Genomic DNA, 22540 nt, shown 5'->3' with positions numbered 1-22540 from the left:
TGGCTTTATTCAACATTCACGAATCAGGGATCAGAAAACATCCCATTTAACAAGCAGACAGGCCCTCCAAGGAAATAAACGGATCTTTTATAGAGACAAGGTGTTTATCAGCAAAAGAAAAGAAAGAATTGTTTCAGGCAAGGTCACCTGGTCACCTTTCCTTTGGGGTGAGGAAGGGCAGGGGTCTTATCCAGCAGACTACCTCCTCATTAACATGCATCAGGGAAATTCCAGACTAATTGGTTTAAATCTCTGCTACTAGGAGAGGCTGAAACTTCAATTAGCTTAGACGTGGTGTTTTGGTTTTGCTAAAGGTGGCTCCGCACAAGGAACTCCATCTGGGGTCGATTTAAAGGAACCTCCGTGAGCTCCTTGTAACTCCTCGCTGAGCTCAGGTAACCCCTATTATTTGCATAAGTGGCTGGTGTGTTTCCAGAGAACTGCATTTGGGGAACACACTTGGGGTGGGGGTGGGGGCACACAGCTCCCAGCGCACAGTTCTAGAAGCTTGCTCTCCTCAGGTGCAGGATCCTGGGGTTTAAATCAACTACCAACTGATTTGCTAAAAGAAGTAGAAACCCAGCCTGCACGAATGCCAGACCTCAGCTCTTTTCGTTACTTGCAGGAGGAGGATGTCTTTAGGTGCGGCTGCTAAAATCCGAATGTGCCCTGGCCTCCAACTGTGTTGACTGAGGGAATAATAAAACCAGCCACATGTGGCCTTGTCACCTTGGCCTGCAGGCCTAATTTAGCAATCTCGCTCAGGCAGGACTAGACCCGCCGCACTTGCGGCGGTGTTCCCGCCCCGCCACCGGCACCCAGGCCGCGTGGAGTTTCTGCTGTTTCAACCCTCGCTCCCTCTCTCCCGCCGGCCGGCCGCCCGCGTGCAGAGAGCTCAGCCGCACACCCCAGCTCGCCCGCTGCACACTCACACACACATCGCCCCGCTTTTCCGCGCTCGGGAGGTGCGTGCCTCCGGCCGGGACCCGCTCTGGGCTCTGCAAGCCCAGCAGCGCGCGCCCCGCTCCGTGAACTGAGCTCGGCCCAGCTCGGAGTTTAATCACAGTGTCCGGTTTCCTGTCCTCATCCCCCACCCCCCCGAACAGCTCCCGCCCCGTTTCCCTGGCCCCTCCCTCTCCCCGGCCAGATCCGCCCGCCGGCTCCCCCTCCCCCGATCCCTTGGGTCCAGGGATGGGGGGCCGGTGAGGCAGGCACAGCCCCCGCCCCATGGCCACCCGTCGGATCCAGAGGCGGAGGGAGCGCCGGGGGGAGCCGGGCACCGCCCTGCTGGCCCCGCTTGTGCTGGGCCTGGGCCTGGTGCTGGCCTGCCTCGGCCTCCTGCTGGCCGTGGTCAGCCTGGGGAGCCGGGCATCGCTGTTTGCCCAGGTGAGGCCCGGCTGCACACCCCTCCCTGGGACTGTGCTGAACATCTGATGGGGCCGGTGGGCAGGGGGGAAAAGGGGCCAGGAAGGTGGGTGGAGGGTGAGATGTCAGGTGGAGAAGGACAAGGTAACGCTGCCTCCTTCCCAGCAGGAGCCTTCCCAGAGGGACCTGGTGACAGAGGAAGACCCGGACCCGCTGGTGAGTTGGGGGTGGGTGCTGGCTCAATGGTTGCTCGGCATGGGAAGTGTGTGCCCTGCTTGTGCCAGACATGTGTGTGGAGTGTGTGTGCATCACCTCTCTTATGCCTGGGTACATGAGAGAGCGACAACTGTGTGTAAGGGGTTTGTGCCCCCTTGATGTCAACCAAGTACGAAGTGTTATTGGCTGTGGGGGACGTGGGAGTGTGAGATGCAGGAGCCTGCTATGGAAGAGGGATGCTGGCTGTGTGTGCAGGGTGTGTACTCATTTTGCACACTGACTGGGTGTGGGCGTGTGTGTGTGATGTACCAATTGCTGGTTGAGGGGAGCAGACTAGGGAGATGTGGCTGGTTTTGGGGAGAGGGGTGAGCCCTGACCCCAAGAACTTGCCTCCAGGTGGCCTCAGCCGCTCTTGGCTGAGGGACTCGGTCCTCTTGCTGACTGGGCCTCTCCTGACGGGCCCCCTGTCAGGCTTAGCTTGTGTCTTTGGAGTCCCTGGTGAGATCCTGGTTTAGCTCTGCCCTTAACACCCTTAGGACCTGAATCCCCAGCCGGAGGAAAGCCAGGATGCTGTTCCTTTCCTGAAACTGGTTCGGCCTCGCAGAAATGGTGAGCAGCCCTTTATCCCAACCTTAGGAATCATATCATGGTGGCTTCTGGACTCACTATCAGTTTTGTTCATCATAACAGCCCTGTGAAGCAGGCAGAGCAAAACCCATTATCCTTGCTTATGGGTAGAGGAACTGAGGCACAGAGAGTAAAAGTGGGGTTCGGAGTCACAGAGACTCAAACCTAGAATTCTGACCCTCCCTCTGAAGCTCCTTCCATAGCATAGACCTGCTTCTCACTCAGACCCCACCCTGAATATGAAAGCAGGTAGCCAGGAGTTAGGAGAGCTCCTGAGGTCCTCATGAAGACAAAGTACAGAATCAGAGGCCCAAACCCCCCAAAGCAAAGACTTATGACTGGGGTGACCTGTGACCATGTATCCAGGCTTGCAGGCTTACACCTGTGGGCTCAATGTGATGATTAATAATCCCCTCTTGCGCTCAGAAGCATCCCACTTTGGATGATAAATTATCAGTGGCTATACCTGTGGAGGAAGATACGGCCTGAGGTTCTGAGACCAGGAGACTGAACAAGAATAAGGATGCCAGGGTACTGGGGGGAACGGGGCTGAGAGAGTAGCTCCTGGCCACCAAGCCCCCAGACGTGGGGACTGCTTTGCCCATCTGTCTTTCCTTGATCCTCAGCATCTAAAGGCCAGAAACCACGGGCGCGCAGAGCAGTTGCAGCCCACTATGAAGGTGGGTGATGGGGAGCCATGCCCAGGGAGAAGGGGTGGCAGGGTGCAGGGCAGGGCTCACCACCCCTTTCCTGTGTCTTACAGTTCGCCCACGACCAGGACAAGATGGAGCACAGGCAGGTGAGGCCCCGATCCGCCTCTGAGCTCTTCTCTTACCCTCACAGCCCTGGCCTTCTGGACAAGGGACCCCCTCCAAAACCTTGATTCCCAGCCCCATCCCCACCTTCAACATCAGAAACTCCAAAAGCCAGTTCAGGAAAATGCTTAGGGCTCGCTTCTCTTGGCTCCCCAAACTGGACTTTGTCCGCGACTCAGACATGGGACCCCAGGGAGACCCCTTCCCCTTTCAGAGACCAGGCAGATCCCCCCAGCAAAACACCAGCTGGGCTTCTCCCTCAGCCCTCGCTCATCTCCAAGAAGCATCCTTGATTTTTTTCACTCTTCTTTCCCCTCCATATTCCAAGAGTTTTTGTGCTCTGATCATTTTTCTCTAAATATTTCCAATCTCTGATCTTCTTTTCCATCCCCACCCCACCCCCACCTCAGCACCATGACCTCAGAACCTCAAACTCAAGTCTCCAGCTCCTTCCCCATTCTAGACTTTTCCCACCCCTACTGTGTCCCACCTGTGTTGCCAAGTTCAGCCTCCTTAAGCATCTCTCTCATTCTTCTATTGCTTTTCTGCTTGGCTTTCATCCTCTCCATGCTCTGGTCTCAACCTCTTTTCCTGGCACATCCGTATGCCCTCTCCATACTTGTTGGCTGACACCCCATCCCCACCAATGTGCTTCTTCTGGACTTTGGACATACTGTTCGTTCACCTGGAATTCCCTTCCATCTGGCAGGCCAGGAGCCAAGATACGAGAGTGACTTAGTCTAGGGTTGGCAGCTGAGACGGAGAGAAGTAAATGGATTCAGTGTGTAGTTTGAAGAGAAGGACTTGGTGGAGCAGGATTAAGGGGCGGGGGATAAGGAATGACTTCTAGATTTTTAACTTGGGCATCTTTGAAATAATGGTGTCTTTTATTAAAGTGGTGTTAACTAGTAAGGAAATAAGTTGGGGGGGGCATGTAAATTAATAATTGAATTTGAGAGCTAATAATAACTAAGTGGATAAATAATAATAAACAAGTGAGTTTCACAAATAGTTATCTGGACTTGGTGAGTGGCTCAGGCCTGGGCAGGGTGTGTAGAGTCAGGAGTCATCACCAGATGGATGGTATTTAAAGCTACAGGACTGGATGAGACACCCACGAGGGAAGGGGGCCCCACAAGGAAAGCCCTGAGGCTCTTGGAGCAGAGTGGGAGAATCCAGAAGAGACTGAGAAGCAGCCAGAGAGAGGGGAAGAAACTCAAGGAGGGCAGTGTCCTGGAGTCTCAGAGAAGACATAGTTTCAAGAAGGAGGATGTGGCTGTCTATGTTGAATGCAGCTGAGTGGTCACATGAGATGAGAACAGAGAAATGACCGCTGCATTTAGTAACATTCAAAGTCAACTGGTGACCTTGACAAGGGCGGTGGCTGGTGTGGTTAGGTTGGAAGCCAGTGTGGACTGGGTTAAGAGAAAATCGGAAATAGGAATCAGAGACAGTGACAACTCTCTCCAGAAGTTTCTCTGTGACAGGAGCAGAGAAATGGGCCAGGAGGTAGAGAAGGATGTGAGTCCAGGAAAAGTTCAGTCCTTAAGCAATACTGCCTAAATCATAGCTACCTATTCAGGTTTTAATCTCACCTAATCCTTGAAAGAGTCCTAAAAGGAAGATAATCCAGCCATCTGCTTTTTACAGAGATGACGGTAACCTGTCCAGGTCATGATGATGCTAAGAGGTGGGGCCAGGATTTGAATCCAGCTATCTGTGCTTGTGTTGCAGACATTGAGTGAGAGGCGATTGCCAGTGCAGGGGTGGGGGAACCTGCAGGCAGCATCCAAGGAGGTGGGAGGGGGTGGACTCCAGAAGGAAGAAAGGGACGGGACGTGTCATCTCATCTCCATAAGAGGGTCAGCGGTGACCACGAGAACAAGTCGGTTTGTGGTTTGGGTGGGAGGACAAAAGGTAGCCCTTACCTGATGCCTTCGGGGTCCTCTGGAGATTGAGGGAGATGGGCAGGAGGGACGGTGAAAAGCAAGCCTAGCAGGGAAAATAGGGGGATTGCCGGGCAGTAAAGAATGAAATTTAGTGATACCATGGTCTCAGGCACACCATGCCCTTAGCCACAACCAGCTCAAACTAGTTCCCTAGCCAGGAATGCCCTTTCTCCTTCTCTCCCTTACTCTTCATGCCTCAGGCCAGCTTTCTTCCCTTCTGACTGGACCATTATTTTAGCAGTTACCCAGACATTTACTCATTTGTTGACTCAGCACATATGAGCTGAGATGCTACTGTTTGTATGGACCCAGCTAGGTGCCCACACTGAGTAATATCCAGACCTATTTGCAAGGAACTGCTGTCTAGGAGAGGAGGCAAGCATCTAAATTTGTAAATTACAATGTGATATGACAAGAATAATAATGAAAGTAGCAAGAGACACATGGCCAGTACAGAGGAAGACTTTACAATGGAGTCAGGGACCCTTCCCCAAGAAGGCATGGGCTCTTACCCAAGTGTGAGTATAAGATGGACAGAGGGGCAGGGCCACTTGTACAAAAGCCCAGAATTTGCCAAGAGTCTGATGAGGCTGGAGGACGGGGAGCAAGCGGCTCGATGTGGTTGAGGAGACAGATCCAGAAGAGCAGGATGGGGTGAGGCTGGAGAAGCATATGGAGCCAGGTCACAGTTGGAGTCTGGAGGTTATTCTGAAGTCAAAGCAGGAAGAGACAGTCTCATGTCTGCATTTGAGAAACATCACTATGGCTCTGTGTAGTGTGGCAAGTAAACTGGAGCAGGCAGTTTACTCCCAGTGGAAACAGGGAGCCTAAAGAGGAAGGAGCCTGAAAAGAGTCCCAGTGAGAAATGGCCGAGTCCACACACACAGGGGACGGAGACAGCTACTTAGGTGGCAGACTTGCTAGGAACTGGTGATCAATGGATAAAGCTGGTGAAGGAGAGAGAGGCTTGAGTGCTTGACAAGAGGTAGGACCAGGAGCCCATTGTGGAATGCAGACGGTCAAGCAAATTTGGGGTTGGGGGGGGTCAGGCTCAGTTTTGGTCTAGGTGAGTTTGCAGTGGGGAGCATGGGGAGGTTACTCTAACGGCAGGCGGGTAGCAGTGTCAGGAGGGGCAGGCAGGGGCAAAGCTGGAGACTCAGATTGGAGTCTTGCGAAACAAAAGCCAAGGCAACCCATAGGCAGGGATGAAAATGCCCTGTGAGCATTATGTTCTTGAGAAAGGAACCAGGAGAGTGCCCCAGGGCAGGCAAAAGATGGGGGTGCCGGGAAGGAAGCTTCCCAGGCTACTGAGATGAGGTGCTGGAAGCCCCGGAGAGCAGCCTGTGGACCCAAACAAGAGACAGCTGCCTCTACAGCCTCTTCCTCCCCTCTGTTTTCTTCCCACCAGCATGTGCTTGGTGTGTGCTCAGAGCAGGCCCAGCTGCAGGGCCTGGGGTGCGGTAATCAGACCAATTCCCCTGCTCCTTGGGGGAGGCAGACCCCAAACTATCACAGAAGGAAATAAAGATGATTTCTGTCCTTGGTGACTGCTATGAGAGAGATGCGGTGAGTGGAGGAGAGTTTAATGGAGACTAGCTATTAATATTTCAGACTGGGAGGCCTGGGGAGGTCACTCAGAGCAGACTGACTGAAGGGAGGGAGGAATCCTGGGGGGAGGCAAGAGCAGTAAAAACCCTGTGGAAACAGTGAGCTTGGTGCCTGGCAGGAACAGAAAGTGGGCCTGAGGGCCTGGAGTCTTGTGACTTGGAGGAATGTGTGAGATTAGATCTGAGAGGTAAACAGGGGCGGCTCATGGAGGACTGTGAAGTCACTTGAGACCCTGCTTTGTCATTTGATTATTTGTCTTCTTTACAATTTGCAATTACCTTTACTCTAGTTTTGTTATTGTTAACGGCTTTATTGAGATATAATTCACATACTATACAATTCACCTTTTAAAAATGTGCAGTTAAGCTTTTAGTATAGTCACAGAATTGTATGATCATCACTACAGTAATTTTAGAGTTTTCATTACCTCAAAAAGAAACCCTGTATGCTTCACCCACCACACTGTATTTCCCTGATCCCCTCCAGCCCTAAGCAACCACTGATGTACTTTTTGTCTCTGTGTATTTGTTTATTTGGAAATTTCATGTGCACGCGTGTTCAGTCGCTTAGTCATGTCTGACTCTTTGCGACCCCATGGACTGCAGCCCTCCAGGCTCCTCTGTCCATGAGATTCTTCAGGCAAGAATACTGGAGTGGGTTGCCATTTCCAACTCCAGGGGATCTTCTAGACCCAGGGATCCAACTCCCATGTCTTGCGTCTCCTTCATGGGCAAGCAGATTCTTTACCAGAATCTGGTAAAGATTGTTGCGCCACCTGGACAGTCATAGAACACGTGATCCTTTGTGACTAGCTTCTTTCACTTAGCATGGCGTTTTCATGTTTCCTCCACATTGTAGCATGCATTAGTACTCCATTTCTTTTTATGGCTGAGTAATATCCCATTGTATGGACTTAACACAATTTTCCTTATCCATTCATTAATGGAGATTTGGGTACCATTTTATTATTTTTAATTTTTTGTTTTTATATTTTTCCCTTTTGATTTTTTATTTTAATAACCCATGTTATATATGATTTAAGTAATGCATGCATACCTTCTCCAAGTAAAAGAGCAAATGGTGCAGACACAACCTATAAAAGCCCCCGTGCTTCTTGAGTCCTTCTCCTGTCTCCAGAAGCAGCTGGTGAGAACTTGCTGTCTATCATTCTAGTCCTCTAGGTCGGGTTTCTTCCCCTAACTTCGTATCACACTCCCAGCTCCCTAGGCTGTGGCTCCTCCCTTGTCCCGGGCCTCCTAGATATCTTCTGGGTAAAGTGGGCCCAAAGGTTTATAAACTCAGTGTCTCACTGGCCAGTGTGAGAAGGTTCTATAGAGGGATTTCCCCCTGTCTCTGAACACCCACATTCAGGTGTGGACGGGACGGTGAGTGGCTGGGAGGAGGCCAAAATCAACAGCTCCAACCCCCTGCGCTATGACTGCCAGACCGGGCAATTTACGGTCACCCGGGCTGGGCTGTACTACCTGTACTGTCAGGTAAGCCCCACCTGGCTCCACGGGTAAAGCCGGAACTGAAGGAGAAGGGCTGGGCTTCGGGGTTGGGGGCAAGTTAAAGGTGGGGAGGGGAGCGTGGGGTTTGGGCTGAGAGGAGCCTTGGGCCTCTAAGGACACCTGAGATGAAGCCCAGGGCCAGCAGAGGCCTGGACTCCGCCCCTCCCCTGCCCCCCCAGGTGCACTTTGATGAGGGGAAGGCTGTCTACCTGAAGCTGGACTTGCTGGTGGATGACACGCTGGCCCTGCGCTGCCTGGAGGAATTCTCGGCCACTGCGGCCAGTTCCCCTGGGCCCCAGCTCCGTCTCTGCCAAGTGTCAGGGCTCTTGCGCCTGCGGCGAGGGTCTTCCCTGCGGATCCGCACCCTCCCCCAGACCCAACTCAAGGCTGCCCCCTTCCTCACCTACTTTGGACTCTTCCAAGTTCACTGAAGGGCCCTGGTTTCCAGGTGGCTTGTCCCCACGGCCGCTCTCTGAGCACCCCTGTCCCCTCTGCCCCACCCTGAGCTGCTCCTCCCCCAGACCTGCCTCTCTCCCCGGAAGGCTGCCAGGGTTCACGTGATGTCCATGCCACACCAATATTCCCAGCTCTTCCCACCTCCAGCTCTCCACCTCACTAGCTCCCCAGCCCCATTTATCTCCTGACTCTCCAACCCTGGCTGCAGCCCCCCAGGACACTGTGTTGACTGTACTCTGGGTGATGATGGGTCCTCCATACCCCCTCTTCAGCCACTAAGAGGGGCCGGATGCCAGAGAGACAGGGACTAGGCCAGGAGTTCCCCAATGTGAGGGGTCAGAGACCAGGACAGGCTCCTCCCCTGATAATTCCCTGTGGATTTTTAAAACAGATATTATTTTTATTATTATTGGGACTAAATGTTGATAAGTGGATATTAAAGAGAATAAGTCATGGTTTCTCTCTTTATTGGGGCTTAGGGGGTATCCTCAGGGTAGCTGAGGGCCAATGGAAGGGGGGGTCTGGGAGGTAGGGGTGGGGGCGACGGTCACCTGAATTCCAGGTCGACATCCAGGCTTGGGCACGGAGACCTATGTGCCTTGAAGCCCCAGGCAGGAGAAGAGAATCAAAAGGCAAACTGCCAGGGGGGAAAAAAATCAATTCTCTGCCCAAGGTCCAGCAGAAGTGGCCTGATTTACCTAGGAGGCGGGCTTCCTCCTGTGGGGAATCCCTGGGCTGGGAGGAGCAGCAGCCTTTCCTCTTGGCAGCCTGGGCACCTGCAGCAGGTGCTGGCACCAGCCTAGGCTGGGACTTGGCGCAGGGAGCAGGGAAGCGGGGGGTGGGCAGGGAAGCAGGCGCGATGTGGGGGCTCAGGGTCAGGAAGTGGGACACTAGGGCCCAGGAACACGGGAAGCTGCGCCCCAGGGTCCAGGCAGGAGTCCTACAGTGGTGGGGCGCTCCGGCTGTCTCTTTCTCATTTGTCCAGAGCCTTATGTAAGAGCGTTTCTGGGGAAACAGGAAGTCCCGCTTGCCAAGTTCAGCAGAGAGAGTAGTGCAGGCCTCCTTCCAACACACCCGGCCTGCCCTTAACCCCGGAACTCAGCCAGTTCCTTGCTTCCCCGACCCTGGTTCTCCTCCCCACTGACCCCCTCTCCTCCCCTCCTCGCCCACCTTCAGTCACGGTGAGCAGACTGCCCCAGAGATCTCACCTGTGCCTGGGCGTGAGGGTCTTCCACTCTCAGCCCTTGACCCTCGGTGCTGCCCAGCATGTCTCTCCATCCCGGCTCCTGGCACCATGCCCCAGAGCCAGCCAACCTTCCCTCCCCCACTTCTGGGGCCGCCCCGGGGTTCCTGCGCTCTGGCCGCTCCTCCTGGGTGTCACTGGCAGCCCTGTCCTTCCTAGAGAGACTAACACCAAATTCTTCTGAGGCTGGAGGAGGTGAGGGGTCTCGGGACAGTGCTGGCCCCGCAGCAGGGTGCCAAGAGCACCAGCAGTGCCCCAGCTTGCTTCCCGCCTCCCTTCTTTTTATTCTCAAGTTCCTTTTTATTCCTCCCTTGCGTAACGCCCTTCTTCCCTTCTGCACCACTGCCTGCACCCCCACCCTCCCCGTCACCTCCTTGCCACCCCACTCCTGAGACCACAGCTGTTGGCAGAGTCCCCAGCTCATGCCGGCCTCATCTCCTTCCTTGCTAAGCCCCAAAGGGCCCCAGGGAGACATGGGGGGCCCCGTCCGAGAGCCGGCGCTCTCAGTTGCCCTCTGGTTGAGTTGGGGGGCGGCTCTGGGGGCTGTGGCTTGCGCCATGGTTCTGCTGACCCAACAAACCGAGCTGCAGACCTTAAGGAGAGAGGTGACCCGGCTGCAGAGGAATGGAGGGCCCTCCGAGAAGGGAGAAGGGAATCCGTGGCTGAATCTCCAGGAGCAGGTGAGTGAGGGAAGAAGCATGTCTGGCAGAAAAGGATGCGTGGCAGGGCGGTCTCTGGGTCTCTCGGTTCTAGCTGCTTGGTCGGCAAAGTTTGGAATGGGTGCAAGAGAGGGTCCCAGGGTTTAGAGGTCAAGGGAGCAACCATTCCAGGAAAGGAAATTGTTAAAGATTAATGCTTCTCATACCTAACAGATTCTGGAGGAGAGCCAGTACCCAGACTCAGGTTGCTGGGGAAAGGTGCAGGAGAGATGTGAGGCATTCCTGGGGTAGGTGGGAGGTGGGGGGTAGGGCTGGGGAAAGGCTTTCTGGGACCCTTGCATCTTAGCCTAACCCTGACCCTCTTTCCATGAGCAGAGCCCTGATGGCACAGAAGGCCGGGAGAATGGGGAGAGATCCCGGAGAAGGAGAGCAGTGCTCACCCGTAAACATAAGAGTGAGGCCTCCGGGGTGCAGCAGGGGTGGGAGGTGATCCACAGCAGGGGGATCTGGAGACTGCAACCCTGAGCCAGGGCGAGGGCGGAGGGCTGACAGCCTCGCAACTGCTGAGATCTCTCTCTCTCCCCAGAGAAGCGCTCAGTTCTGCATCTCGTTCCCATTAACATTACCTCCAAGGGTGAGCACTATTTCCAATCACGGCTTTGGGGTGGGGGGCAAGATCTAGGAAGTGTGGGATTGGCACATTGGCCAAAGAGAACCTTAGAGAATAAGTGTCTGAGTGTGCACAGAAATCCTCACTGCCACATTCTTTGCCTCCAGAGGACTCTGATGTGACAGAAGTGATGTGGCAACCAGCTCTCCAGCGTGGGCGAGGCTTGGAGGCCCAAGGATATGTTGTTCGAGTCTGGGATGCTGGAGTTTATCTGCTGTACAGCCAGGTAACCCCAAATATCCCGAGCCTCACCTGAGGGCCTGGAGGTCTTTTCCCAAAGCCTTGTACCCCAGCACTGAGGTTTCTCAACCCCTATTTATACCCCACTTAGAGGGCCCTTCTTCTTTCCTCGGCTCCTTTGTCAGGGCTCCTGAGGCTGTCCGGACCCGAGCCATGCCAGCCCACTTTCTTTAGCATCCCCTCCCTTCCCTGTCAGGTCCTGTTTCATGATGAGACTTTCACCATGGGTCAGATGGTATCTCGGGAGGGACAAGGAAGGCAGGAGACTCTATTCCGATGCATACAAAGCATGCCCTCCAACCCTGACTGGGCCTACAACAGCTGCTACAGTGCAGGTGAGAGGTGGGTGGGCAGTGGAATGTGCATGTGAGGGGAGCAGATCCCTGACCTGGGGCACCAGTGGGGGAGCTATGGCAGGGGCTTGGAAGCTGGGGTATAGAAGCGGAGGTGAGGAATGAAGGACAGAATGCCTTAGTCCTTACAGGAGGCAAACATAAGGTTGAGCTGGATAAGGGAGGGGAAACAATCAGATTATCTGTATGGCTGTGCTTCACTGAGCATCTGTTTTCTCCCCTTTCTCAGGTGTCTTCCATTTACACCAGGGGGATATCTTGAGTGTTGTAATCCCTCGGGCAAGGGCCAAACTTAGCCTCTCTCCACATGGAACCTTCCTGGGGCTTGTGAAACTGTGACTGTGTTGTAAAAGGTAGTTCTGAGCTTGGAAGACCAGGGTGGGTACACTTTGGAGATGGCCAAGAGCTGATTAGACAAAGGACAGGGAACAGTCAGGAACAGAGGCCTGCCTCTGCCCCCAGGTTTGACAGCTCATGACTCTCCCTTCTTCCCACCCTCACCCCCAGGACTTTGAATTCACGGATATTAAAGAGGTAGAATAGCTTCTTCTTATTCTCCATCCAGCCCCAAATTCTTGAGGGAGTCGGGTAGGGGTGGGGGTGGGAAATGCCAGGCTTTGTCTAGACTTGCTCTGGGTCCCACTGGAATGCTTCCAGAACAGCACCACCATCTAGCGGCGGTTTGAGACAACCATCCTGTTGGCAAATGTCCACGAGTTCTTCCTCCGCTCAAACTCCTGGTTCTGAGGTACCCTCTGCCTCTCCACCCCACAAGAAGCCCCATCCTCACTTCGCTCTCTCCATCTACTGGGCTCCAGTTTCCATCACTATCTCCAGAGGTGTTGTTAGGCGCCGGTCTGCAGAGGGTGCCGGATGACGACGGCCCCCTTTAAGCCACACCATAACTCTTCAGGTCCCAAGTTTTGCCTTCACTCTGTCCACTATCGTGGCCCGGCAGGCCGGGTCGCCTTGGCTAAATCTTACACCCCAGTCCTGATCCTGACTCACTCCTCTGATCTCTCCTTTCTGCGCAAGCCTTGCCTAAAATTTAAAAATAAAGAATAAATAAGATCTTGGATCCATTTCCCCCACTGCTGTGCCTCAGCCCCGTCCACGCACCGGGACCTCCCAGCCCTCTTCCGACGCGCTTCACTGGACCCACGTGTCAGGGCCCCCAGTTCAGGCCGTGGTGCGTGGAACACCAGGATACACGGCGCGGGAGCGGAGGGCGGAAGATCGGCACAGGACACGCAGGCGCAAAAGAACTAATGGAGCGGCTGCCCGGCGCAGCTCGGGTTCAGCGGGTGTGCGCAGGCGCATCCCTGCGTGGGGCTTGTGGGCTTGACGGTCCCGGGGCGTCTACGCTCTCGGGTAGGCGGGGCTAGGCGCGTGGTGGCCCCGCCGGCGCTCTTCGCCGGGTGTGACGCACTAATTGTGCGCCACCGCGGCCGGTGGGCCTGGGGCTAGAGGGAGGGGAAGGAGGAGGGGGAGGTGGTGGAGGTGGAGGCTGAAGCAGAGCAAGAGGCGGCCACGGTGGGGCGGCGCGGCGCGCGGCCCAGAAGCGTTGGAATCCTAAATTGAGACGGCTGCGCCTGAAGACAGCAGAAGTGGTGGGGCCGCCGCCGCCGGAGAGATGAGCCGGGAAGCCTGAGGCCGGAGACGCCCGTCCTCGGGCCTGTCCGCCCGGCTTCCCCGCTCTGGGTGAGGACGCCCCCTCCCCTCCCCCCAGCTCTGCCACGGCCTCTCCCATTTCTGGACCCCATTCCCACCTAATGGGGGCCCAGGAGGCCCTCGAAGGGGCTTTCTAAGGCCCTTGCACGCGGAGTCTCCCGAGCCTGTAGGACCACACCGGTGCTGGGACGTATTCTGGTCCCCAGGACGGAGCAGGAAGGGGGCTGGGCCAACCTGGCTCGGCTGAGTTCCGTCTCAGCGCGCCTTGACTCGGCTCCTTAAGCGCCATCCGGTTCTCTTTCAGTTTCTTCTAAAATCCTTCCCTTCTCATTAGATTCTATGACCTGAACCGTAGCCCTCGTATCCCCATTCCCTCCTGAGACGACCCGAGCATGCCCCATTCATTCCACGGTGATGGAGAATTCTCTTCTCACTCTCGTTTACGGATTCCCGGCGGAAGTTGTGTTCTCACGTATCTCTGTACAATGTCAGTATTCCCGTACTGAGCCATTTCCCTTGTTAGCTCTCAATTAGGATATCCCTTGTGCCAATAGACTTGTGTTAGTGCTCAGTCGTGTCCGACTCTTTGCTACCCCATGGACTGTAGCCCGCCAGGCTCCTCTGTTCATGGAATTCTCCAGGCAAAAGAATACTGGAGTGGGTTGCCGTTTCCTTCTCCAGGAGATTTCCTGACTCAGGAATAGAACTTAGGTCTCCTGCATTGTAGGCGGATTCTTTACCGTCTGAGCTACCAGGGAAGCCCCTGGTGGTATTCAAGTAGAGAAGTGGAGCCTGAAAATACTAGGCTTGATGTGGGGATCTGAGAAATAGGAGCCCTGAGGCCTGCTGCTTAGCCATTCTTCCTTGCCTCAGACTCTAAAGGGCAGCTTGTGGACCATGTTAACTATAAGGAAGATCTGAAGTTAGGAGTGGGCAGAGGAGGGGGTGGGGAGGGCTAAGATTCTGGGAGAGCAGGAGTCTCTTGCTGTGTTAAGAGCTGGGTCTAAGGAAAGGGAGTGCTGGTTTAGAAAAGCCAGTCATGTCTGCTTGAAATCTCTCTTTTCAGTAGTTTATTTGTGTCTGATTGCAGAAGACGCATGCTGAGAAAGAGAGGTGGGATCTGGGGTGTAGGATGTTTGGATTCTGACACTCCCAACTTTTGTTTTCCAGGCTATTGGAAGATGAAAGAGACTATACAAGGGACTGGGTCTTGGGGGCCTGAGCCTCCTGGACCCGGCATAGCCCCAGCTTTTTCAAGTCCCAGGCGGGAGCGTCTTCGTTGGCCCCCACCCCCTAAACCCCGACTCAAATCAGGTGGAGGGTTTGGGCCAGACCCTGGGTCAGGGACCACAGTGCCAACCAGACGCCTCCCTGTCCCTCGGCCCTCTTTTGATGCCTCAGCTAGTGAAGAGGAGGAGGAAGAAGAGGACGACGAAGATGAAGATGAGGAGGAGGAAGTGGCAGCTTGGAGGCTGCCTCCCAGATGGGGTCAGCTGGGAGCTTCCCAGAGGCCTCGCCCTCCCCGCCCTACTCATCGGAAAACCTGTTCACAGCGCCGTCGCAGAGCTATGAGAGCCTTCCGGATGCTGCTCTACTCAAAAAGCACCTCGCTGACATTCCACTGGAAGCTTTGGGGGCGCCACCGGGGCCGGCGGCGGAACCTCGCACACCCCAAGAACCATCTTTCACCCCGGGAAGGGGCTGTGACACCACAGGTGCCATCCCCCTGCTGTCGTTTTGACTCCCCCCGGGGACCACCTCCACCCCGGCTGAGTCTGTTAGGTGCTCTCATGGCTGAGGATGGGGTGAGAGGGTCTCCACCAGTGCCCTCTGGGGCCCCCATGGAGGAAGATGGATTAAGGTGGACTCCAAAGTCTCCTCTGGGCCCTGACTCCGGTAAGGTGGGAATGGGGCAGAGGAGAGGGTGGAGAGGGCTAAGATCCTGGGAGACCAGGAGTCTCTTGCTGTGATAAGAGCTGGGTCTAAGGAAAGTAGGAGGGCAAAGAGAGATGTTGCAGAACAGTTGTGCAATGTTTTAAGCCCCACTCGGAGCAGGAACTAAGACTGGGAAGAGAGTCAAGGCCTGGAAACAGGATTCCTAAGTAGGTGCCCTGTGCATAGATGAGAGAGGGAATCATGGTTTAGAAAAGCCAGTCATGTCTGCTTGAACTCTCTCTTCATTTGGCCTCTGAGGGTGAGTGCCCCATGCATGTACATCTCATTCTTAGAGTGGTGGGATGGACCTCTCTGGGTAGAGGAGTACGTCACCTGGACAGTTGTGTGTGACATTCTCACTCAGAATGTTTCTCTTTTGGAGAACCCCAACTAAACAACATCAGGCTGTCTTTATTAATTATTTGATTATTTATTGAGTCTTTGCTGTATACCAGGTACTATGCTAGTATGCGAGGCATTATGAGAAATATTTTTGAAATTTACATCTCTCTGAAACCTAATGTTTTCTTGCTTTCCTTCTGTTTTTGAGTACACGCATACCTCATTTCATTGTGCTTCACTTTATTGTACTCCAGAGACATTGCATTTTTTACAAATTGAAGGTCTGTGGCAACACTGAGTAGAGCAAGTCTTATCAGTGCTATTTTTCCAACAGTATTTGCTCAGTAGCATGTCTGTGTCACATTTTGGTAATTCTTGAAATATTTCATTGCCTCCACTCCTGAAAAGATTACTGCTCACTGAAGGCTCAGATGATAGCATTTTTAGCAATGAGGTTTTTTAAAAATATTTTTATTTTATTGGAATATAGTTGATTTACAGTGTTGTGTTAGTTTCAGGTGTACAGCAAAGTGATTCAGTTATACATGTATTCATTCTCTTTTAGATTCTTATGCAGGTGATCACAGAATATTGAGTAGAATACCCTGTGCTATATATACTAAGTCCTGTATTATATATAGTAGTGTGTATATGTTCATCCCAAGCTCCTGATTTATCCTTCCCCTCCACATTTCTCCTTTGGTAACTATAAGTTTGTTTTCAATATTTCTATAAGTTGGTTTCTGATTTGTAAATAAGTTTATCTTTTTTAAAAATCAGGTTCAACATACACGTGATAGTGGTTTGTTTCTCTCTGACTTCACTTAGTATGATAATCTCTAGGTCCATCCACGTTGCTGTAAATGGGAGCTTTTTCATTCTTTATTTTATGGCTGAGCAACATGCTGGTGTTTACATGGGCCGCGTCTTCTTTATCCATTCATCCGTTGACGAACGTTTAGGTTGTTTCCATGTCTTGGCTGTTGTAAATAGCACTGCAGTGAACATCAGGGTGCAAACCCTTCAGATTAGGGTTTTCTCCAGATGTATGCCCAGGACTGGGACTGCTGGGTCACCAGGTAGTTGCTGTTTTTAGTTAAGGAACCTCCATACTGTTCTCCGTAGTGATTTTACCAGCTTACATTCCCACCAACAGTGTAGGAGGGTTCCCTTTTCTCCACACCTCTCCAACGTTGTTTCTAGACTTTTCTTTTTAAGAAGACAGAGGGGTTTATTTATTTTTTTGACTGTGCTGGGTCTTTGTTGCTGTGCATGGGCTTTCTCTAGTTGTCGAGAGGGGGGGCTCTTCTTCGTTGTGGTGGCTTCTCCTGTTGTGGAGCACAGGGTCTAGACACACGGGCTTAGTTGCTCTGTGTCATGTGGACTCTTCTCTGACCAAGGATCACATTGGCAGGTGGATTCTTATCCACTGTACTACCAGGGAAGTCCTCGTTTGTAGACTTTTTGATGGTGGCCATTCTGACCAGTGTGAGGTGATACCTCATTTTAGTTTTGATGTGCAGTTCTCTGATGATTGGTGATGTTGAGCATCTTTTCATGTGTAATAAAGTATTTTTAAATTAACTTTTTGGATATAATGTTGCACACTTAATTATAGTATAGTAAAGGTAAGTTTTATATGCACCAGGAAACCCCCAAATTTGTATGACTCAGTTTATTACAATATTTGCTTTATTGTAGTGGTCTGGAAGCAAACCTGCAATATCTCTGAGGTATGCCTGTAATAACTCTTCCTCTCTGTCTCTTATAACCTCTTGAACATAAGTATTTCATGCTTTAGGGTTTTCATTCTTTAGTATTTGTACTGGTAGATTTTGTTTCCGTTCCTCCTCCTCGTGGTCTTATAATTTGCGTGCCTCATTTACTCTTCCCATTGTTCTTTGATGTGAGCGAGTTTCTTGCCTCCATCCTGTTTCTCCTGCTTTGCAGGTCTCCTCTCTTGTACTCTGCCCAATGGCTTTGGGGGACCACTTGGGCCAGAAGGAGAGCGAAGTCTGGCACCCCCTGATGCCAGCATCCTCATCAGCAACGTGTGCAGCATCGGGGACCACGTGGCCCAGGAGCTTTTTCAGGGCTCAGATGTGGGCACTGCAGAAGAGGCTGAGAGGCCTGGGGAGAAAGCTGGCCAGCACAGCCCTCTGCGGGAGGAGCATGTCACCTGTGTGCAGAGTAAGGAGCCCTCCGGGATCTCGTCTTCCCCTCAGCTGACTGTGAGATCGGAGTCTGGAGTCTCACTTTTCTCTCTTCCCTCCACTCAGGCATCTTGGATGAATTCCTTCAGACTTACGGCAGCCTCATCCCCCTCAGCACTGATGAGGTAGTGGAGAAACTAGAGGACATTTTCCAGCAGGAGTTCTCTGCACCTTCCAGGTGAGGCATGAAAGAGATGCCCTTTGGAAGAGGGCTGGGACCTGAGAGATGGGGAGAGAATGCTGCTGCCTTTTCTCCCATAGGGATGTAGTCGGGGAGGAGGAGGAAGCTAGAACTGAAGGGGAGGAATCTGCAGACAAGGTGCCAAGCCCCCGTGAGCCACCCGGGAGGGCCTTTACCTGGGACCCTGAAATACCACGTGGACCTAAGTATTCCTATGCTTCTTACAGGGGAGTGTGCCTTTAGCAAGTCCTCAAAAGGACCCATGACCCAAAGAAAAAGTTTTAGATTCTTATTCTAGGCAGTAGAAGGTACTTCTGTGTGCCCAAGCCACTGCCCCGTCCCCAATCTCTTGCATGACTCAACCCTTGACCTACCCAGGAAGGGCCTGGTGCTGCAGTTGATCCAGTCATACCAGCGGATGCCAGGCAATGCCATGGTGAGGGGCTTCCGAGTCACCTATAAGCGGCATGTGCTGACCATGGATGACCTGGGAACTTTGTATGGACAGAACTGGCTCAATGACCAGGTAAGGAGGTGTGGAGAAACAGGCCCAAGAGTAGGTTTGGGGAACAATGTATTTGGGGCCCTCTCTGTGGGGAAGCCCTGTACCCATGCCACACCCTCCATGGCAAGTGGCCTCCCGTCTTCTCCTCAGGTGATGAACATGTACGGAGACCTGGTCATGGACACAGTCCCTGAAAAGGTAGGCCTAACTAGATACTTCAGTCCTTGGAAAAACTTCTGAAGTTTTAAGCAGCTTTTTCAGTCTCTCATGTCTTCCATTTTACGTAAAGAGGGTCTTTCTTTCTGGAGAGAGGCAGTAGAAGGTAATTTGTTAAATTCAAATTTGTAATCTTGGTCCTGAACTTTTCTAGTCCTTTCCCCTAGTCTGCAGTGTTTTTCCCCAATGGCTAGCCCCACAAATCAGGGTGGGAACTTATAAGATGAGGTTGAAAACAGTTTGTGCTTTTTACCTTTAGTAAGTTGGACTGGAGTTTGTGGAAACCAGTCCTTAGAGCTGTGATGAAATGGAATGGGCGGGGGAGAGGACACGTGGCGGGAGGGCCTGCGGTCTGTTGATTCCACCTGGCTCTTTTGTATCGTTGGCACAGGTGCATTTCTTCAACAGCTTCTTCTATGATAAACTCCGTACCAAAGGTTATGATGGGGTGAAAAGGTGGACCAAAAACGTGAGTTATGAATTCACATCTTATGTAACACCTTGCCTCTAAAGAAGAGTTCTGTTTCCTGTGAATCCTTTCCCCAGCTCTGTTCATTCAGACTTTCAAGTATTTATTAAATGTCTTTTGTGTGCCAGGTACTGTTCTGGGCATTAAGGATACAGTATTAAATAAGGAAAACTTATTGCCTTTTAGGGGTGAGAATCAATAAGCCAGTTAAAGTACAGCTAGTGATAATTTGCTGTAAACAAAACAGTAATGTGGTAGCATGGGGCTGGGTACTTCAGATAGGGTGGTTTGGGAAGGCTTCTCTTAGCTGATACTTTAGTGAGCCAGCCCTGTGCACATCTGGGCAAGGGTGTACTAAGCAAAGGGAACACCGGGAACATGGGATACAGAGCAAGAAAGAACATTTGAGGATCAGAGGGCCCGTGTGGCTGCCTGTGTGGTTGGAGCAGAACGAGCAAAGGAAAAACCATAGAAAATTTGGTCAGAGAGTAGATCATGTGAGGCGTGGAGGGCAGGTCAACCAGGGTAGATTTTATTCTTTGTGGTCTAAGAAGCCATTGAAGAGTGTCGAGCAATCTGGGAAGTGACTCACGTTTTAAACTCCTGTTTCGGCGATGGAAAGAGGGCAAGAGTGGAAGCAGGCAGACTAAACAGAGTAGCTGAGAAGTCCTGATGAGAAACTTGGACCAGAGTGGTCAATGTGGAAATATTGATAGTAGTAGTTTTATTTAGGGTAGCTCTTGCAGGTAGAACCAATAGGACTTTCTGATGGATTGGACATGAGAGATGAGGAAAAGATAGCAATCAAGGATGATGTCTAGGTTTTTGGCCTAAGTTACTGGGGAATATAATTAAGGCGGAGGGCAGCAGGTTTGGTGGGGTGGGAAAGAGTTCTTTTCTCCATTCTGATTAGTTTACCTGTCCTCTGATTCAAAGGCCAGGAAATTCCAATAGTGAGGTAGGGCTATTGCCTCTAGTATTTCTTAATTCCTGTTTCCCTGTAGAGGTGGGGTGACATGCATGGGAAAGAACTTGGCTTTCTATATGCCTGTGTCCTGTGTTTAAATTCCACCTCTGTCATCTCTTATTTCTCTCACCTTGAGCAAGTTGCTTTACTTTTCCAAGCCAGTTTCCTCATGAGAACTTTGTTTCAGGATTGTTGTGTTAACTGACTGAGCATCTGTTAGGTGCCATGCATTGTTCTTAGAGTATTGTGGATATCAACTAGTTCAATCTGTGTAACAAACAGGTGAGGATAGATACTGTTATTTTCAGTCTTACAGAAAAAGAAATTGAGGTATAGAGTTACTAAGTAACTTGCTTAGTAACCCAAGTAACTTAACTAAGTAAGTTAGTAACCCAGGTTACTTACTTACTTGGGTCATACATGGAGGAGCTGAGTTTGAACCTTGAGAGTCTGACTCCAGGATCTTGAACCTACTAAGCATTTGTACCTTTAATGTGTAAAAAGTACCTGGCCTATCCTGGGCCCTCCAGTGTTTGTTCTGTACCACCTCCTCTGTCTTGCTTTCCTCCTTAAGCCCAAGAATCCGAATATCCAGATGCTGGGCCTTGCCTCACGGTCCAGGGGCTAGGAGTTGAGTTCTTCCACTTAGCTCCTTGCCTGCTCCTCCTCCTGTGCTATCTTACCTGACCTCCAGCCCTGCCTCCTTAGGTGGACATCTTCAATAAAGAGCTCCTGCTAATCCCCATCCACCTGGAGGTACATTGGTCCCTCATCTCTGTTGACGTGAGGCGGCGCACCATCACCTATTTTGACTCGCAGCGCACCCTGAACCGCCGCTGCCCTAAGGTTTGAGAGGGGAGGGAAAGGTGGGCAGAATGTGGGGAGGAGATCCAGTGGCAAGGCATTTCAGGCAGAAGGTTGGGTTTTGGGTCTCTGATGAGCAACCTGGGCTTGGTGCCTGTGACCAGCACAGCTTGGGTTCAGTTGGGAAATGCAGAGGCTCACTTCCTTCTTTCCTCCATCTACATAGCATATTGCCAAGTATCTGCAGGCAGAGGCAGTGAAGAAAGACCGGCTGGATTTCCACCAGGGCTGGAAAGGTTACTTCAAAATGGTAAGTTCCTAGAGGAGGTTTAAGCAGGGTTGAGGTGGTGGGGGGTGTGGTAGGAGGCAGAAGCTGAAGCTATACACATAGGGTCTCCAGGAGAAGGGCTTACCTTCTTCTTCTTCTCCAGAATGTGGCCAGGCAGAATAATGACAGTGACTGTGGCGCCTTTGTGTTGCAGGTAAGCAGATACTAGGTGGGTTAAAGAGTTGGGAGGGAAGGGGAAGCTGTTCAGCCTCCCTCACTTGACTTAGAACCACTTACGTAGCAGGAGTAACCCTACGTGTTAGAATGCAGAAAACCTGATTTCATTGGTCCTCTCTTGGCTTCTCCATACCATGTTCGGACTGGATCCTTGGGCTCTGGCCCTGATACAGCTGCCTCTGATCCCCAATGCAAAGTGTTTTCTGTTAACATTTGATATTTTATGTACCAAATAGGAACCTTGGCTTTACAGTCAGACTTTTTTTGAACCCCAGCCTATGGGACCTTGGTTTCGTTTGTTTTTGAAATGGGAATATTCTTGGAAAGATCCAGTGAGAGGTGTATCAGAAGAAATATGTAGCACAGGTCCTACTGGGGGTGGTGGTGGTGGGGGGCCGTGCTCAGTAGGTGGTTCTCATGGCCTGCTTTATTAACCCCAGTATTGCAAGCACCTGGCCCTGTCTCAGCCATTCAGCTTCACTCAGCAGGACATGCCCAAACTTCGTCGGCAGATCTACAAGGAGCTGTGTCACTGCAAACTCACTGTGTGAGCCTCGTATCCCAGGCCTCAAGCCCATTTGTTAATGGGCAGGGGAACATGGGAGACCCTTCCCAAGAAACTCAAGTTCCTTTTGTCTTTAGCCTCTTTCCACCCAGTTCCCTTTGGTTTTTCATATTTAAATGTTTGATTTCTGTATTTTTTTTTTCCCTTTGAGAGAATACTTGTTGATTTCTGATGTTCAAGGGGTGGCCATGGAAAATCCCCTATTTCCCGCTGTCTGCAAGGGAGTATGGCCTTGTGGCCTGAGTGGGGCAGTCATCTCCCTTCCATGTGCAGGGGCGGGAGTGGGGGGGCAGAAAAATCTAGGGGTGGTGGGCGGGCAATGGGATTACTGCCTGCCAAATCGTCAAACATTTTTTATATATATATATATAAATGCCACGGTCCTCCTCTGTCAATAAAGGATCCTTTGGAGATAACATAGTGGTGGTCTTCCTTAAGGGGCCTCAACCTAGTGG

General features: G+C 52.0%; 4 protein-coding genes across 12 annotated transcripts; 3 read left to right on the top strand and 1 right to left on the bottom strand.

Annotated features, from left to right (window-relative positions):
- Nucleotides 1–1173: 1173 nt before the first annotated feature.
- TNFSF12 (TNF superfamily member 12) lies at nt 1174–9001 on the top strand. Of its 6 annotated transcripts, none has more exons than XM_086359161.1 (7): nt 1174–1386; nt 1534–1581; nt 2118–2190; nt 2835–2888; nt 2972–3007; nt 7952–8076; nt 8271–9001. In XM_086359161.1, the coding sequence occupies exons 1-7, from the start codon at nt 1228–1230 to the stop codon at nt 8520–8522; spliced, it is 747 nt and encodes a 248-aa protein (XP_086215287.1). In that variant the 5' UTR covers nt 1174–1227; the 3' UTR covers nt 8523–9001. The 6 variants fall into 6 exon arrangements, with proteins under 6 accessions (XP_086215287.1, XP_086215291.1, XP_086215286.1 ...); XM_086359165.1 differs by having other exon boundaries at nt 1531–1581; nt 7952–7965; XM_086359160.1 differs by having other exon boundaries at nt 1531–1581.
- Nucleotides 8998–10214, bottom strand: LOC147352138 (uncharacterized). The gene is made up of 2 exons (XM_086359139.1): nt 9756–10214; nt 8998–9552 (listed from the first exon to the last, which is right to left on the bottom strand). Exons 1-2 carry the CDS (start codon nt 10212–10214, stop codon nt 9013–9015), a joined length of 999 nt encoding a protein of 332 aa, XP_086215265.1. The 3' UTR covers nt 8998–9012.
- Nucleotides 10067–12788, top strand: TNFSF13 (TNF superfamily member 13). Of its 3 annotated transcripts, none has more exons than XR_015147939.1 (7): nt 10067–10470; nt 10663–10736; nt 10825–10903; nt 11036–11083; nt 11227–11345; nt 11556–11694; nt 11942–12788. XR_015147939.1 is itself a non-coding variant. In XM_086359169.1 (7 exons), exons 1-7 carry the CDS (start codon nt 10213–10215, stop codon nt 12049–12051), a joined length of 798 nt encoding a protein of 265 aa, XP_086215295.1. In that variant the 5' UTR covers nt 10067–10212; the 3' UTR covers nt 12052–12788. The 3 variants fall into 3 exon arrangements, 2 of the variants coding, with proteins under 2 accessions (XP_086215295.1, XP_086215294.1); XM_086359169.1 differs by having other exon boundaries at nt 10663–10707; XM_086359168.1 differs by lacking the exon at nt 10663–10736 and having other exon boundaries at nt 10068–10470.
- Nucleotides 12789–13171: 383 nt separating this feature from the next.
- Nucleotides 13172–22501, top strand: SENP3 (SUMO specific peptidase 3). 2 transcript variants are annotated; one of them, XM_086359127.1, is made up of 11 exons: nt 13172–13413; nt 14554–15279; nt 17611–17850; nt 17940–18051; nt 18433–18580; nt 18710–18757; nt 19167–19244; nt 20920–21057; nt 21242–21325; nt 21447–21497; nt 21961–22501. In XM_086359127.1, exons 2-11 carry the CDS (start codon nt 14565–14567, stop codon nt 22069–22071), a joined length of 1725 nt encoding a protein of 574 aa, XP_086215253.1. In that variant the 5' UTR covers nt 13172–13413; nt 14554–14564; the 3' UTR covers nt 22072–22501. The 2 variants fall into 2 exon arrangements, with proteins under 2 accessions (XP_086215253.1, XP_086215252.1); XM_086359126.1 differs by lacking the exon at nt 13172–13413 and adding an exon at nt 13603–13870.
- Nucleotides 22502–22540: the final 39 nt, after the last annotated feature.

Source organism: Bos grunniens, chromosome 19 (genome assembly GCF_055505025.1).
Source record: "Bos grunniens cultivar Pamir isolate PY7600 chromosome 19, Bosgru_T2T1.0, whole genome shotgun sequence".
In the NCBI taxonomy this organism is placed as follows: Eukaryota; Metazoa; Chordata; class Mammalia; order Artiodactyla; family Bovidae; genus Bos; species Bos grunniens.
This window is presented reverse-complemented; position numbering and strand designations above follow the sequence as displayed.

Excerpts from the sequence above, each read along its gene's own strand:
- TNFSF12 (XM_086359160.1), top strand. The coding sequence starts at position 1,228 with ATGGCCACCCGTCGGATCCAGAGGCGGAGGGAGCGCCGGGGGGAGCCG. Across the intron at positions 1,387-1,530 it reads GGGCATCGCTGTTTGCCCAG|CAGGAGCCTTCCCAGAGGGA; the intron begins GTGAGGCCCGGC and ends CCTCCTTCCCAG. Across the intron at positions 2,889-2,971 it reads AGTTGCAGCCCACTATGAAG|TTCGCCCACGACCAGGACAA; the intron begins GTGGGTGATGGG and ends TGTGTCTTACAG.
- TNFSF13 (XM_086359169.1), top strand. The coding sequence starts at position 10,213 with ATGCCGGCCTCATCTCCTTCCTTGCTAAGCCCCAAAGGGCCCCAGGGA. Across the intron at positions 10,708-10,824 it reads ACTCAGGTTGCTGGGGAAAG|AGCCCTGATGGCACAGAAGG; the intron begins GTGCAGGAGAGA and ends TTCCATGAGCAG. Across the intron at positions 11,084-11,226 it reads CATTAACATTACCTCCAAGG|AGGACTCTGATGTGACAGAA; the intron begins GTGAGCACTATT and ends CTTTGCCTCCAG.
- LOC147352138 (XM_086359139.1), bottom strand. The coding sequence starts at position 10,214 with ATGAGCTGGGGACTCTGCCAACAGCTGTGGTCTCAGGAGTGGGGTGGC. Across the intron at positions 9,553-9,755 it reads ACCCTCACGCCCAGGCACAG|AAACGCTCTTACATAAGGCT; the intron begins GTGAGATCTCTG and ends CTGTTTCCCCAG.
- SENP3 (XM_086359126.1), top strand. The coding sequence starts at position 13,798 with ATGGAGAATTCTCTTCTCACTCTCGTTTACGGATTCCCGGCGGAAGTT. Across the intron at positions 18,758-19,166 it reads TGGACACAGTCCCTGAAAAG|GTGCATTTCTTCAACAGCTT; the intron begins GTAGGCCTAACT and ends TCGTTGGCACAG. Across the intron at positions 19,245-20,919 it reads TGAAAAGGTGGACCAAAAAC|GTGGACATCTTCAATAAAGA; the intron begins GTGAGTTATGAA and ends CTGCCTCCTTAG.